The sequence below is a fragment of the Anomaloglossus baeobatrachus genome, chromosome 9 (genome assembly GCF_048569485.1).
Source record: "Anomaloglossus baeobatrachus isolate aAnoBae1 chromosome 9, aAnoBae1.hap1, whole genome shotgun sequence".
NCBI classification, from domain to species: domain Eukaryota; kingdom Metazoa; phylum Chordata; class Amphibia; order Anura; family Aromobatidae; genus Anomaloglossus; species Anomaloglossus baeobatrachus.
In genome coordinates, this window is record NC_134361.1 from 231849060 (window position 1) to 231864345 (window position 15286).

Genomic DNA, 15286 nt, shown 5'->3' on the forward strand with positions numbered 1-15286 from the left:
TCCAAGCCCTATACATTGGATGAAAGTCAGCTAAATCTGGGGATTTTGGTGGGACTAGATGATCATCTGATCTTGCAGCTTCTGGTGGAGTATGGCAGTGGTTTTCGCCTCTCTCCCCACTGAAAACACCTGAACACTCTGCCAAGTTGAGTGCTTGTGTTTATGGGGGAGTCGGGAAATATAACTGTGTATGTCACGGTTTCGATGTGCGGAGCATCTTGTGCTTTGTGATGTTCTGCCATGCTCTCCTGCAGAGCCGGTACTTGCATCTTCTGTTGTGCAGAGCATTTTGCAGGTTTAGATGCTCTGCTGTTTGTCTTGAGTTCCTGTGAACGGGTTGTTTCTCAGCACTGGGTTCTACGCTGTTACTGGGAGAGCCTTTCTCAGATGCTCCTCGTTCTGGGTGATTGCTCTGCTTCATTAGGTTGCATGTTCGCCAGTTGTATTTCCTGGTTCTGCAGTAAGTGCTATTGGCTCCCGTTTGTGTACAGTTATCTGATCTTGGCTTCTTGACCCTGGACTGTAGTTGACTCTGCCTTCCCCCCTGACTTTGCCGTTATCTCCTGGCTTCTGACCTGAGACCTTCTCCTGACCACGTCTTTGCTTGCTCCTTGTATCCAATACGTATACTCTCCTGGAATCCTGAACCTTGGCCTGTATCTTGATCTCGTCTTTGCCTGCTCCCTGTGTCCTATCTTGTCCTCCTGGTTCCTGATCCCGGCTTGTTTGACTACCCCTCCATTCACATTGCACGCAAGTAGTATCTAGTGCCACCTAGTGACTAACCTCACACTACTATAACATGTAAGACAAGCGGTAGATGGCTTTCTTTTTCGTATTTTCATCCGATTTCTGTTTTTATCCTTTTTTCAGTACCTGACCAGTAGCTTTGGCTTCTCACCATCTGCGAAAACCTAAGGGTCACCTCAAGTGCTGCCATTTTTCAGCGTTGAGGCTGATGGGGTGGTTAAGGTCTTCTGCCTTTCTATAGAAAAATTATCCAGGCCCCATGAGACAATTGGCTTATTTTTTTTATTCTCTTATTTTAATTTTCGACAAGTGTTTACTTCTTTGCGTGCCATGTAGTACCCATGGGCAGAGGTTTCCAAAGATGATTGTCTGTGGCTACCATGTGAGTTATTCAAACTCAGATCCGTGTGACCTACCCATTTAGACCTTCATGTTTGGGACACTTATTGGTGGATGGAAGGGCTTTCAATAACCTCTTTACTGATGCTTCAGGTTCCAGGAGCTTTGAGGCCATTATGCTCCTATCCTGGTGCAAAGATTTCTGGTTAATAGAAGTCTGTAGTGAACTGGAGAAGAATAAATCTGTGATCTTTTTGGTCTAACATGGGGCTTGTGCATTGCATTAATTGGTTGTCGTTGTCGTCATCTTCGCCATTCGTTTCCGTTATTCTAGTGCACTTGGTACTTCCAATGTGTCCAGCTGGTGGGTGTGGCTCTACTGCGTCATGACCAGGCTTATCCTGATGGGGTGGGACTAAGTGCCTACCGGACCTTCACCAGAGCCTCTGATGGTGTGGATGTACTGAGCTGCTGCCAGACAGCAAGTACCACTCCAGGGCAGTCACCGTTATTGCAACAGTTGACCGGAAAGTCATGGACTTAGGTATGGGAGGGCAGGTAGGAACATGAGACTATCAGGACAGAGTTGGAACAACTGTAGCACCGATGGGGCAGGGGGTTTGTCAGGCACGGGGTGTCTCATGAGTGCGTTACTCATCACGGGGCTTGTGTGATGATTTGGGATGTCACGGTGGCCTGCCCGGCTTCGTGCCCCGAGGTGTACACCAATAAGGAGGGAAGATGATGGGGGTAGTAGTAGGTTGAATGTTATGATGTCACCTGTGGTATGCGCCCAGGGATTAGCCACCGCTGCTGTCGCTGTCCTCCGGGGTGGATGGTAGTAGCAGCCAAAGATAGTATCGCTATCGAAGGTTGATGAGGAGAGTAATGATGGCGTTTGGTGCGAGGCGGCGGTGCCGGTAATAAGAGTCCGAGTCAGTGGCTGCGGTTCCAGGTGTCTACTCACTCTTTGTGTTGTGCCACTCACCCGGATAGTACTGGTCACTCGCTGTGATGGGCTCCGTCGACTCCAGGTAAGTTAGGAGAAACCACCGCTGTTGAAAAGAAGAAGGTCCTTTTCTAGAGTTGCCCTTCCCGCTGTGAGGCACCTGGGCTGAGCGCTCCGTTCTAAACCCCAGGCCCCGTGAAGAGAAGAAAGAGGTGGTGTCGTGTCCCAGAACTGATGTCCCGGGTAGACTGTTTTGTGATTGTGTGTTTGCTCCTTTTATACCCCAAGTTTAACCCGCCTCCCAGGTGGTTGTCCTAGTGACCGGGGAATTCCCATGATTCATGATGGCCAACCCTCTGCCAACTCTAGCACAGTTTCCCAGAGAGAAGGCTCATAAGCTATATGTAAAATGTGAATGTGGAACACCGGTGATTAACCCCCTCCTTACCTCGAGGCGAATACTGCAACTTAAATGAGCTGCAATATTCTGTGGCGACTGAAGCCTCAGGGGTGCCGCATTCCCCCACAGCAAATGCCAGCACTCCCAGGCTGCAACTAAACAAGCTTAGTACGCTGCAATATCTTTGTATGCATTAAAGAAATAACATAACATTCTTCCCTTTATGGGAGGCACCATCAATAAACAGTTTCAAACATTTTCAACAGTTACCGGTCAGCAGTATCATTATGCAATCAATATCAACATTTGCATAGGAAAAATAAAAAGTTATTTTTTGGCTGCTGGTGGTGCCAGAGGGCTGGTCCCAACCCCCTGGCTGTGGGCACTCAAAGGACATCCACGGGTAAAGTGTACAACAAGTGTCTCAGCGCCGGTATATCGTCTGCCTGTTGACATCGTAACGGTCAGGAACCGGAGGCAGGAGGTTCCCTCCTTGCCGCCAGGAGAGGTCATCCGCACTAGAAGCCAGTTCGATGGTTACAGTTGGCTGAGTCCCTTGTTTAGGTTGCACCGCTTTCATCAGAGCAGCCATACCTCTGGTCAGTTCCAGGACCTGGAGCCGCAGTTCATCGATGGAGTCTTTATCCAGAGTCTGTTCACTGGCTGGTTAAGATGCTGGTTTTCAGCCAAGGAGTACACAAAAGAAAACAACTGGTACACTCTATCTTTAAAGTCAGTCAGGGTTTCCTGCTAGTTGCTGGCAGCGGGGATCTCTTTGGCGCTCTTTTTGGGTCCCGCCGACGAAGACACACCCCATCTTTTCTCGCACTGCACAAGCAATGACTGTCCTTTTTAAGGAAAATGTTTAACAGTCCAGTAAGACGCACAGTACCCAGGTTTTTGGCCTGGGCACGGTATCCTGTTTGTGACACCAAAATGTAGCACCCAGGGGGCAGGGGTTGTCAGGCACGGGGAGTCTCGTACCTGTGTTACTCGTTGCCGGGCTTGTGTGATGATCTGGATTGTCACGGTGGCCTGCCCGACTTCGTGCCCCGAGGTGTACACCAATAAGGAGGGAAGATAATGGGGGTAGTAGTAGGCCTAATGTCGTGACACCACCTGTGGTATGCGGCCAGGGATTAGCCGCTGCCGCTGCTGTCGCTGTCCTCCGGATGGCAGCAGCATCCAGAGATGGTATCGCTCCCCACAGGTGGAGCGGGTGTACAGCCCCGGGGCTTGGCCGGCTGCCGAGCCGCTCGGATCCGTGCTCGTCGGTGGGTGGCTGGAGCTCCTCACGGACCCGGGGGTCACGTCGCTCTGAAAGGGGGATGGCGCTACACGTAGGGACTTCAGTGGGGAGGTCCACGGCCGGAGCCGCGGTTGTTGGTAGGGGATTTGAGTTTGTGACGCCACCCACGGATTGTGGTGAATGGATGGACACCACCGTTAACTAGGCTCCCGGGGACGGTGTTGCGCAGCTTGGTGTTGACCCCTCCGTGGGTAGGGGGAATGATGGTCCCGGGGGCCTGAGGGAGGTACTAAGGCGTGGGGATGGATGGTGCTGACATGTCGGTGCGGCGCGGTGCGCGGCCTGAAGGCACTGTTGTACTCACTATTACAAACACGCTGGAGTCTCAGGTAAACCAAACAAGATGGTGAACGGTGCCCGCAGCCGGCTGCGCTTTTCCCCTTTTCAGGTTGGTGGTTTCCGCCTTTCTCCTGCACCTCACTTTTGTAGAAAATGATGACTCCTTTGCTTGAGCAACAGTAGTCCGCTCCCCAGCCTGATGTATGCCAGTAGAGCCCGTGTGCCCGCAGACGCTGGCCCGTGGGGTCTCGATGCCTGGGTGGTGGCTTTCTACCCCTATCGTTGGCCTGTTGTCTTCAGTCGGGTCTTAGGTGGGAAAGGGCCTAAAGTCCAGTCCTCAATCATTTGATTTGACTCGGCCCAGTTATTTCTGGGCCTTGTACTGGGTCTGAGTACCCCTCCTGGTGCTCCGGTTTCCAATCGGTTCCCCGGTTCGGTAGCGACTGGCCACCACCCGACCCCGGTCCTTACGGTTCCACCGGCTGTAATCCCAGCTCCTGCAGGCGGCCACCACCGTCTGCCTCCTTGCCAGAGGTGTCTGGGCTCCAACCCAGACACCTGTTGTAGACTATGGCAGACCTGGACACAGCTCTGCCCTTGAACTTCACTCCACTCCACTGGCAAAGCTCAACTCCACTACTCTACTGTTTCTCCCGCCTCCGGGCCTGTGGACTCCTTGGTGGGTGGAGCCAACCGCCTGGCTCCGCCCCCTGGTGTGAACCTCAAACCTGGACGGAGGTGACAAGGCTTTTGTAGTTTGGCTGATGTCACCTTATTAAGGGGGGAAGGTGTTTGTGTAAGGGCCTACCTGTGACAACCTGGCTAGTCCAGGGCGTCACATTCCTCCTTGGCTTAATGCAGACTGTCCGCGGGCTGCCCGTCCACCACCGGTTTATTTTGTTGCTTTATAACTGGAAAAGAGTAAAACATGTTACAAGTATAATAAACTTTGTACAGTTCAAGCATATTTTGGAATCTTCCCTTACTGGAGGCAAATTCTTAAACGTTGCAAAAATCAAAACATTTTTATTGAGACCGGAACGGGACCGGGTCCTTCTGTTTGCCCACATAAACAAACCTAGCCTTAATGCTGCCCCTAAGAAACGGGCAGCACCCCTTTTCCCCAGTCCAGGAACGGGCCCAGGTGTTGTTATACGGGACGGATGCAGGGTTTCACACCTGTTGGTCTCTCAGGGGCCCCGTTTCCAGGGGACCCCTGACCCGGAGGATCGCCACCGGTTGCATTGGTGACGGGGCCTCGGCCATCACTTTCCCGCAGGCCCATCCTCCAGTCTGACTCTTTGTAGGTCGTGAAGCGGAACAGGCCGGTCAAGGGATTATTTACAAACCCAATAGTTTTTGGGTGGCCTGCCAGTTCTCAGCCTTGTCTGTATTAGAAGGGGGCAAAAACAAAGTCCCAATGGGGACGGGCAGTATGGTCCCAGCAGGGACTTTTCAACTTTGTAGCCAGGATCCGCTACCTTTTTCAACCGTCCATTCTCAACTGTGGGGCTCCAGTACCACCTTCACATGGTACACTGCTCTGGACCCCGATGGTAGCTCGCTGCAGGTGATCTTTCTGCATATACATGCGGGCATGCACATCCGCTTTACACCCCTCTCGGGCAACGATCTCCCTGTGCAGCTGCTGTTGCTGCCGCTCCCAATACAGAGCGCCGGCTGCCTGCTCCGGGTCAGCCTGTGTGGGGGATGGGCCCAGCCAGCGCCCCTCCGTGCCGGCTACAACCGGCACCTGCGATAAATGAGGGATCCCGCTGTGATGTGGCCTGCTCTGCCGCCTGGCAGCTACATCCCCGCCGTGCCTCAGCCGAGGCCGGGTGTCTGGGAGCGGTCAACGTGACTTGCGGTGCCAGCTGCTGGTCGAGGAGCGCCTCCGTTGCAGCCGGGCGGACTGCCGGAGCCGTCATCATCTGGAGCGCGGCTTCCTCTGGGGCGTCCAAATCGGGACGAGGTACTTTCTGGACGCGGGTGCGACGTGGGGCCGGTATGGGGGTCGGAGCGATGACGGGCTGACTACTGGCGTCCTCCGCAGGCGGATCTTTGCAGGCTGGTAGAACGGGCTCCACTGCCGGTGTTGGTGGCAGCGGACCGAGCGGGGGAGCAGTGGCAACCGATAAGGGCGGCGAGGGAGGCAATATAGAGGGCAGGGGCAGACCGGGTCCCTCAGCCGCAGCGGCCGGTCCCTCGGGGACATAGGGGCGTGGGTTGCTTACCCGCTCCTCCAAGGTTGCCTCCACTTTGCATGATCGCACGGCCGCAACCAGCTCCTCCACCTCGGCCATCCACCGCTCCATTCGGGAATCAGCCTGGGCCTGCATCCTCCGACACATTCTTCTGCGTTGGTGTCCAGGAACGGGTTTCGTCAGAGTCCTGGCGTCCCTGCACTTCACGGCGTCAGTTACATGCCACAGATCTTCACCCGCTCCAGCTGCAATACTCTGTGGCGACTGAAGCCTCAGGGGCGCCACACAACCAGCAGGAGTCAGCAGTGGAGACTGGCAGGGCTGGATCGGAGCAGTCAGCAGGAGTTGGAATCTAGAGACTGACTGAACTAGTGGGAGTTAGTTACACAAATATTGCTCAGGCACCTTCCTACAGGGCAAGGTGTCTAAAATACAGTGACTTCCAGTTTCAGGATGGAGACACTGTAGTGCATGTGCTGCCAAGGATATTATCAGGAGAGTTGTGTGACTTGCGCAGGCCCTGGTGCATGGAGACAGAGGTGACTAGGAGTAGGTCACTACTGGGCGGCTGTCATGGTGGGTACGTCGGCGTCCCTGCCAGGAGAAGGAAATGAGGCAGTGCAGGGGCGCCAGCAGCATAACTTCCACTTAATGCCTGCAATGTAACTACCACTTAAAGCCCCCATCCACATTAGATCGTTGTCTCTCCTCTCCTCTCTACACAGAAACCCTTGACTCGCTCCTATGTTTTCCATCTGAGAGTTGGTGCCAAACTCTTCTGGCAGCGGCTTTTCTCCTGGAGAATTGAGGAATCGTCTGTTAGAGGTGGGTCAGGAGGCCCTTAAACACATAGATGGTTGTCCATTCCTGCGTTAAGGCCCTGTCACACACAGAGATAAATCTTTGGCAGATCTGTGGTTGCAGTGAAATTGTGGACAATCAGTGGCAGGTTTGTGGCCGTGTACAAATGGAACAATATGTCCATGATTTCACTACAACCACAGATCTGCCAAAGATTTATCTCTGTGTGACGGGGCCTTTATACTTTTATCGACTATGTATGGGGACCTCTAGACCAAGGCGTGCACCAGGATTCGATCATTCTGTTACTGACACTTCTATCCCGCTTTCAGGGGCAGGAGTTTTGGCATCTTTGCCAGTAGGTGAACCTGGAGGAAGCACCTTGCCCGGTTTCACTCCGGACCCTTCTGAACAACGCCCATTCCCCCAATTACCAGCATCCGTGCCCCCTTCAAGCCAGTTGAGACACCGTAAAGTCTGTAGGGAATGGTGGGGTATAGCTTTGGGAACAGATGTTATTGGCTCTCCTGTTTTCATGTTTGCAACCTTACATTTTTTGGCTTTGTGAGCAAGTTCTATCCGGTCATGAAGAATCAGTTACCAACTACTAGCCTGTCTTCCATTTACAGTTCTTGCCTAATTGAAAAAAAATAGTAATATTTGGTAAGTACTTTGAGACTGAAAAAAAGTCTGTGGCGTGGTGTGACCCTAGGCGTCCTGTGACCCTAGGCGTCCTGTGACCCTAGGCGTCCTGTGACCCTCGGCGTCCTGTGACCCTAGGCGTCCTGTGACCCTCGGCGTCCTGTGACCCTCGGCGTCCTGTGACCCTAGGCGTCCTGTGACCCTCGGCGTCCTGTGACCCTAGGCGTCCTGTGACCCTCGGCGTCCTGTGACCCTCGGCGTCCTGTGACCCTCGGCGTCCTGTGACCCTAGGCGTCCTGTGACCCTAGGCGTCCTGTGACCCTCGGCGTCCTGTGACCCTAGGCGTCCTGTGACCCTAGGCGTCCTGTGACCTTCGGCGTCCTGTGACCCTCGGCGTCCTGTGACCCTCGGCGTCCTGTGACCCTCGGCGTCCTGTGACCCTAGGCGTCCTGTGACCCTCCGGCGTCCTGTGACCCTAGGCGTCCTGTGACCCTCGGCGTCCTGTGACCCTAGGCGTCCTGTGACCCTCCGGCGTCCTGTGACCCTCGGCGTCCTGTGACCCTCGGCGTCCTGTGACCCTCGGCGTCCTGTGACCCTCGGCGTCCTGTGACCCTAGGCGTCCTGTGACCCTCCGGCGTCCTGTGACCCTCCGGCGTCCTGTGACCCTAGGCGTCCTGTGACCCTCCGGCGTCCTGTGACCCTCGGCGTCCTGTGACCCTCGGCGTCCTGTGACCCTCGGCGTCCTGTGACCCTAGGCGTCCTGTGACCCTCCGGCGTCCTGTGACCCTAGGCGTCCTGTGACCCTCGGCGTCCTGTGACCCTCGGCGTCCTGTTACTTCTATCTCCTGTCGTGCTTGCTCATAGCTTTCCTTATACCGGACTTCATTGTTTTGAGCATATTGCATATCTCTGAGTTGGACCCCGCTAAGGCATGGGGGTTTGTGTGGTGTGATATAAGTTTCTCATGGGGGTCTCCTCTTCTGAGTTTGAGAATCTGAAAATCAACGTTTTTGACCGAGGCTGTTAGGCAAACTGGGCAGACGCAACCGTCTTGATTGTTTGCGATTTATTCTCTTACTATAGTTTTTCTCCTTTCTCCTGCACCATCAGGATGATGAGTCCCTTCATTATTTGTAAGGCCTTGTGGGTTTGAGCTGTACAGGACCGACGTTACCACACCACCCGATGCACCCGTGCAAGTGCTGGGTCCTGAACGAACAGTGGGCCCACTCGCTGTCAGGGACCCGATCAGCGCTGTTTGCCTGACGGTGTCACCAGCCCTTTATGATGTACTAGAAGGTGGCCCGATTCTACGCATCGGGTATTCTAGAATTTACGTATTGTGTAGTTCATGTATGATTTTTGTTATATATATATATAGATGTTGTTGTGTGTAGTTACTAAGTGTTTGTGTAGGCGCTGTACATGTTCTGGGTGTTGTCTGGGTATGGCGGGGGGTGAGAGCGGTGTTGTTTGTGTGTTGCGTTGTTTGTGGAGCGCTGTGTGTCTGTAGCGTTGTGTGTGTGTGTTGCGCGGTTTGTGTGTGTGTGGTGTGTTTTGGGGGGAGGTATGTTTTGTGCAATGTGTGTGTTGTGCGGTATGTGCGTATATTTGTGTGTGCAGCGTTGTCTGTGTGTGGGTGTCTGTGTAGGGCAGTTGTTTGTGGTTCCCAGTGTGTGTGTGTGTGTGTGGTGTGTTGTGCAGTGCGCGCGCGTGTGTGTGTGTTGGGGGGAGGTGTGCACTCCCCATCGTGCTCCATCCCCTATGCTGCGCACCCCCCATCGTGCTACATCTCCCATCCTGCGCACTCCCAAACGTGCTCCATCCGCCATGCTGCGCACTCCCAAACATGCTCCATCCGCCATGCTGCGCACTCCCAAACGTGCTCCATCCGCCATGCTGCGCACTCCCCATCGTGCTCCATCCCCCATGCTGCGCACTCCCAAACGTGCTCCATCTGCCACGCTGCGCACTCTCCATCGTGCTCCATCTCCCATGCTGCGCACTCCCAAACGTGCTCCATCCGCCATGCTGCGCACTCCCAAACGTGCTCCATCCACCATGCTGCGCACTCCCAAACGTGCTCCATCCGTCATACTCCGCACTCCCCATCGTGCTCCATCCCCCATGCAGCGCACTCCCCATCGTGCTCTATCCCCTATGCTGCGCACCCCCCATCGTGCTCCATCTCCCATGCTGCGCACTCCCAAACGTGCTCCATCCGCCATGCTGCGCACTCCCAAACGTGGTCCATCCGCCATGCTGCGCACTCCCAAACGTGCTCCATCCGCCATACTCCGCACTCCCCATCGTGCTGCATCCCCCATGCTGCGCACTCCCAAACGTGCTCCATCCGCCATGCTGCGCACTCCCAAACGTGCTCCATCCGCCATGCTGCGCACTCCCCATCGTGCTCCATCCCCCATGCTGCGCACTCCCCATCGTGCTCCATCCGCCATGCTGCGCACTCCCCATCGTGCTCCATCTCCCATGCTGCGCACTCCCAAACGTGCTCCATCCGCCATGCTGCGCACTCCCAAACGTGCTCCATCCGCCATGCTGCGCACTCCCAAACGTGCTCCATCCGCCATACTCCGCACTCCCCATCGTGCTCCATCCCCCATGCAGCGCACTCCCCATCGTGCTCCATCCCCTATGCTGCGCACCCCCCATCGTGCTCCATCTCCCATGCTGCGCACCCCCCATCGTGCTCCATCTCCCATGCTGCGCACTCCCAAACGTGCTCCATCCGCTATGCTGCGCACTCCCAAACTTTGTCCATCCGCCATGCTGCGCACTCCCAAACATGCTCCATCCGCCATACTCTGCACTCCCCATCGTTCTGCATCCCCCATGCTGCGCACTCCCAAACGTGCTCCATCCGCCATGCTGCGCACTCCCAAACGTGCTCCATCCAAACGTGCTCCATTCGCCATGCTGCGCACTCCCAAACGTGCTCCATCCGCCATGCTGCGCACTCCCAAACGTGCTCCATCCGCCATGCTGCGCACTCCCAAACGTGCTCCATCCGCCATGCTGCGCCAGCATCAGCCTCTCTACCCACAGCATCAGCCTCTCTGCCCGCAGCATCAGCCTCTCTCTTCCCAGCATCAGCCTCTCTCCCCGCAGCATCAGCCTCTCTGTCCCCAGCATCAGCCTCTCTGTCCCCAGCATCAGCCTCTCTGTCCCCAGCATCAGCCTCTCTGTCCCCAGCATCAGCCTCTCTGTCCCCAGCATCAGCCTCTCTGTCCCCAGCATCAGCCTCTCTCATCCCAGCATCAGCCTCTCTCATCCCAGCATCAGCCTCTCTGTCCCCAGCATCAGCCTCTCTGTCCCCAGCATCAGCCTCTCTGTCCCCAGCATCAGCCTCTCTGTCCCCAGCATCAGCCTCTCTGTCCCCAGCATCAGCCTCTCTGTCCCCAGCATCAGCCTCTCTGTCCCCAGCATCAGCCTCTCTATCCCAGCCTTCCCCAGGATCAGCCTCTCTCCTCCCAGCCTCCTCCAGCACGCCATGCTCCTCTGCCGACACTCACACACCCGATCGCATACACTCACACACACCCACACACACCCGATCGCATACACTCACGCACAGACACATTGACGATATTGCACATACGCGCTCATACTCACAACATCCGGAGATACCACATGCTTCTGGCCATGTGATCTTCCGACAGGTCCTGGAAGGTCACAACAGCACAGTATCGAGGCCGAGAAGCAAGCGATATCGCCGGATGCTGTGAGTGTGTGGATGCGATGTGATGTATGTGTGAGAGTGAGTGTGAGCCGGTGTACACTGTTAACTATGATACACATCGGGTAACCAAGGGACCTTAGTTACCCGATGTGTATAATGGTTACCAACGTTCACGGGCTCCGTGAAGATCCCAGCATCGCAAGGTTATGTCTGGCGCTGCTGGGATCGTGACGGAGCCGGTGTAGAAGCAAGCGATATCCCAGATTGTTGTGAGTGTGTGGATGTGATGTGTGAGGTGTGTGTGAGAGTGATCTGATGTGTGTGTGTGTGTACTCACCTGGGAGTCGGAGCTACGTGTCAGTTGGGCCAGAGCGAGCGTGCATTGCGTGAGGGGGGCGGGGCCTGCAGAGAGCCGGGGCGAGAGGCCAATCCGTGGGGGGGGCGGGGCCATGGCGAGCCCAGCGGCCAATCAGCTTTGTGTCACCGTAAGGACACAATTTTGGAGCATGACAGACAGACAGACAGACAGAATAAGGCAATTATATATATAGATAGGGCCTGGGTAACTGTCTCCTTCCTCCCCGATGCTCTCTCCTCCCGTGCGCGGTTTCTCTGCACTATGTGATGATCGCAGCGTCCTGAGCCCTGAGCTCCTGACTGGGAGCAGAGACCAGTGACGTCCCCTGACACCTGCGGTCGGCACCGATCTCCTGCATCACTGGTACACCACTCAGCAGTAAGGACACTGCACAGAGACCGCGCAGGGGGGCGATGGGAGAGACCGCGCAGGGGGGCGATGGGAGAGACCGCGCAGGGGGGCGATGGGAGAGACTGCGCAGGGGGGCGATGGGAGAGACTGCGCAGGGGGAGAGGGGAGAGACTGCGCAGGGGGAGAGGGGAGAGACTGCGCAGGGGGAGAGGGGAGAGACTGCGCAGGGGGAGAGGGGAGAGACTGCGCAGGGGGAGAGGGGAGAGACTGCGCAGGGGGAGAGGGGAGAGACTGCGCAGGGGGAGAGGGGAGAGACTGCGCAGGGGGAGAGGGGAGAGACTGCGCAGGGGGAGAGGGGAGAGACTGCGCAGGGGGAGAGGGGAGAGACTGCGCAGGGGGAGAGGGGAGAGACTGCGCAGGGGGAGAGGGGAGAGACTGCGCAGGGGGAGAGGGGAGAGACTGCGCAGGGGGAGAGGGGAGAGACTGCGCAGGGGGAGAGGGGAGAGACTGCGCAGGGGGAGAGGGGAGAGACTGCGCAGGGGGAGAGGGGAGAGACTGCGCAGGGGGAGAGGGGAGAGACTGCGCAGGGGGAGAGGGGAGAGACTGCGCAGGGGGAGAGGGGAGAGACTGCGCAGGGGGAGAGGGGAGAGACCGCGCAGGGGGGCGATGGGAGAGACTGTGCAGGGGGAGAGGGGAGAGACTGTGCAGGGGGAGAGGGGAGAGACTGCGCAGGGGAATAGGGGTGAGACTGCGCAGGGGGAGAGGGGAGAGACTGCGCAGGGGAAGAGGGGAGAGACTGCGCACGGGGAGAGACTGCGCACTGGGAGAGACTGTGCAGGGGGAGAGACTGTGCAGGGGGAGAGGGAAGAGCACTGGGGAGAGAGCACATTGGGATTATATTTATGGGAATTGTATTATTTATAACATATATAAATATTATATACAGTCATATGAGAACGTTTGGGCACCCCTATTAATGTTACCTTTTTTCTTTATAACAATTTGGGTTTTTGCTATTTCAGTTTCATATATCTAATAACTGATGGACTCCGTAATATTTCTGGATTGAAATGAGGTTTATTGTACTAACAGAGAATGTGCAATCCGCATTTAAACAAAATTTGACCGGTGCAAAAGTATGGGCACCCTTATCAATTTCTTGATTTGAACCCTCCTAACTACTTTTTATTGACTTACTAAAGCACTACATTGGTTTTGTCACCTCATTGAGCTTTGCACTTCATAGGCAGGTATATCCAATCATGAGAAAAGGTATTTAAGGTGGCCACTTGCAAGTTGTTCTCCTATTTGAATCTCCTATGAAGAGCGGCATCATGGGCTCCTCAAAACAACTCTCAAATGATCTGAAAACAAAGATTATTCGACATAGTTGTTCAGGGGAAGGTACAAAAAGTTGTCTCAGAGATTTACACTGTCAGTTTCCAGTGTGAGGAACATAGTAAGGAAATGGAAGAACACAGGTACAGTTCTTGTTAAGCCCAGAAGTGGCAGGCCAAGAAAAATATCAGAAAGGCAGAGAAGAAGAATTTTCTGTTAGTACAATAAACCTCATTTCAATCCAGAAATATTACTCAGTCCATCAGTTATTAGATATATGAAAGTGAAATAGCAAAAACCCAAATTGTTATAAAGAAAAAAGGTTACATTAATAGGGGTGCACAAACTTTTTGATATGACTGTATACACAGCCCTGCAATCTTTATATTCTAATATTGAATCATGGTATGATGTAATGGGGCCCACTGGACTCTTTCGCTCAGGGCCCATGAAAACCCGGGATTGTAGTATATTTTGAGTCAGTGGAAGTCGTCTTGCTTTGCCGGTTTGTTCCATTGATTTGGTCTAATATATATTCATATTTTGTGTTTGTTACAGGCGTTCGGCCAGTGGTTTGGCTTATAGGCCACACTAATGTATACATGGCTGAAAAACGAGCAACTTTCCGGCCTGTTGGCCGCACCCTTGGTTTTACGGAAGCTGATCTACACTGGCGTGGATACCGGGGTCTACGCTGGCCGGAAGTTTTGCCCATTATATTATCCGTGAGTCGTCGTGATCCCTCTGTGCCCACGGTTCTTGTTGTCCATGCCGGAGGGAACGACCTGGGTCTTATTCGGAAGACGTTCCTGTTACGCCTAATTTTGTCAGACATTGACCAGTTTCTCAGTTTCTTCAAAAATGTAGTTTTAGTCTGGTCAGAGATGATTCCCAGGACTTACTGGCACGGAGCTAGAAATACGCAAGCAATGGAAAAAGTAAGAAAGCTTCTGAACAGAAGGATTTCGGAGTTCGTTACGTCGAGGCAGGGGGTAGTAGTCAAACATCGCCAGTTAGAGGGTGATAATCACGCCTTTCTTCTTGACAATGGCGTTCACCTCAATGACCTGGGCATGGATATTTTCCTCTCCGGTCTTCAGGATGGAATTGGAAAGGCTCTTTCTATGTTACTTGTGCGTAGGATTATGGCGTAGACGGTTGGTGTTCTCCCCAATGACCGTTTTTTCCTTGTAGGGAGCGTTGAAGTTACCACATGCCCATCCTTGTGGATGTTTCATTGGCATATAAAACAGTATTATGCCGTTAAGGCGGTATGCTGCTATTGGATTTTATTGAAATAAAGAATTTTTCTACGGTTAAACTCAGTTGTCAGTTTTTTTTAATATGCTGTCATTTATAGTTTCATTACTTGTCTTGGTTTAGGCTACGCGGTGACTTTGGTCACGACACCGGTCAAGCAGCCAAACATCATGCTGCTGCTACATAGCAGCGTAATGAAGGTGCACTGGGTCACAATGCGGCCCACATTGTACTGTTTAGTTGGATTTTTTGTGACTTGCTTGTTGCAGATGCCTGCTGGTCTGTGCGACCCCCATTCATCTGCATTATGCTGTGTTGTAGAGCAACCTTTTGTCAACCTGCGTCATGTCCTAAATCATTGGGTTCTCTGTGACCCACCATACTCCTATATTGAAGATATGCCTGTGTGGAGTCTATAAAACCTCATCTTGATTGACTGCACCAATGGCCTCCTAATTCACATTCTTTACTTGGGAAATTGCAGGCTTGCTCCACAAGAAAGGGACACCCATGCTTTCTCCACAAGGAATGGACGCTGGGAAATCCAAGCTTGCTCCACAAGAAACGAACGCTGGGACACCCGAGCTTGCTCCACAAGAAAGGGAC

The 15286-nt window shown here is 54.1% G+C and overlaps 1 protein-coding gene across 4 annotated transcripts in view; it reads left to right on the forward strand.

Annotated features, from left to right (window-relative positions):
• Positions 1-15286, forward strand: part of LOC142251706 (uncharacterized) — a 68174-nt gene that overhangs the window by 35361 nt on the left and 17527 nt on the right. Inside the window, exon 2 of one of the 4 annotated variants that reach the window (XM_075324758.1) lies at positions 13979-14614. The exons of the other annotated variants lie outside the window; for them this stretch is intronic. Within the exon in view, the coding sequence (XP_075180873.1) occupies positions 13979-14574 (596 nt within the window). The 3' untranslated portion in view covers positions 14575-14614. Of the gene's footprint in view, positions 1-13978; positions 14615-15286 lie in introns of those variants that run through there. 4 annotated transcript variants of the gene reach the window in all.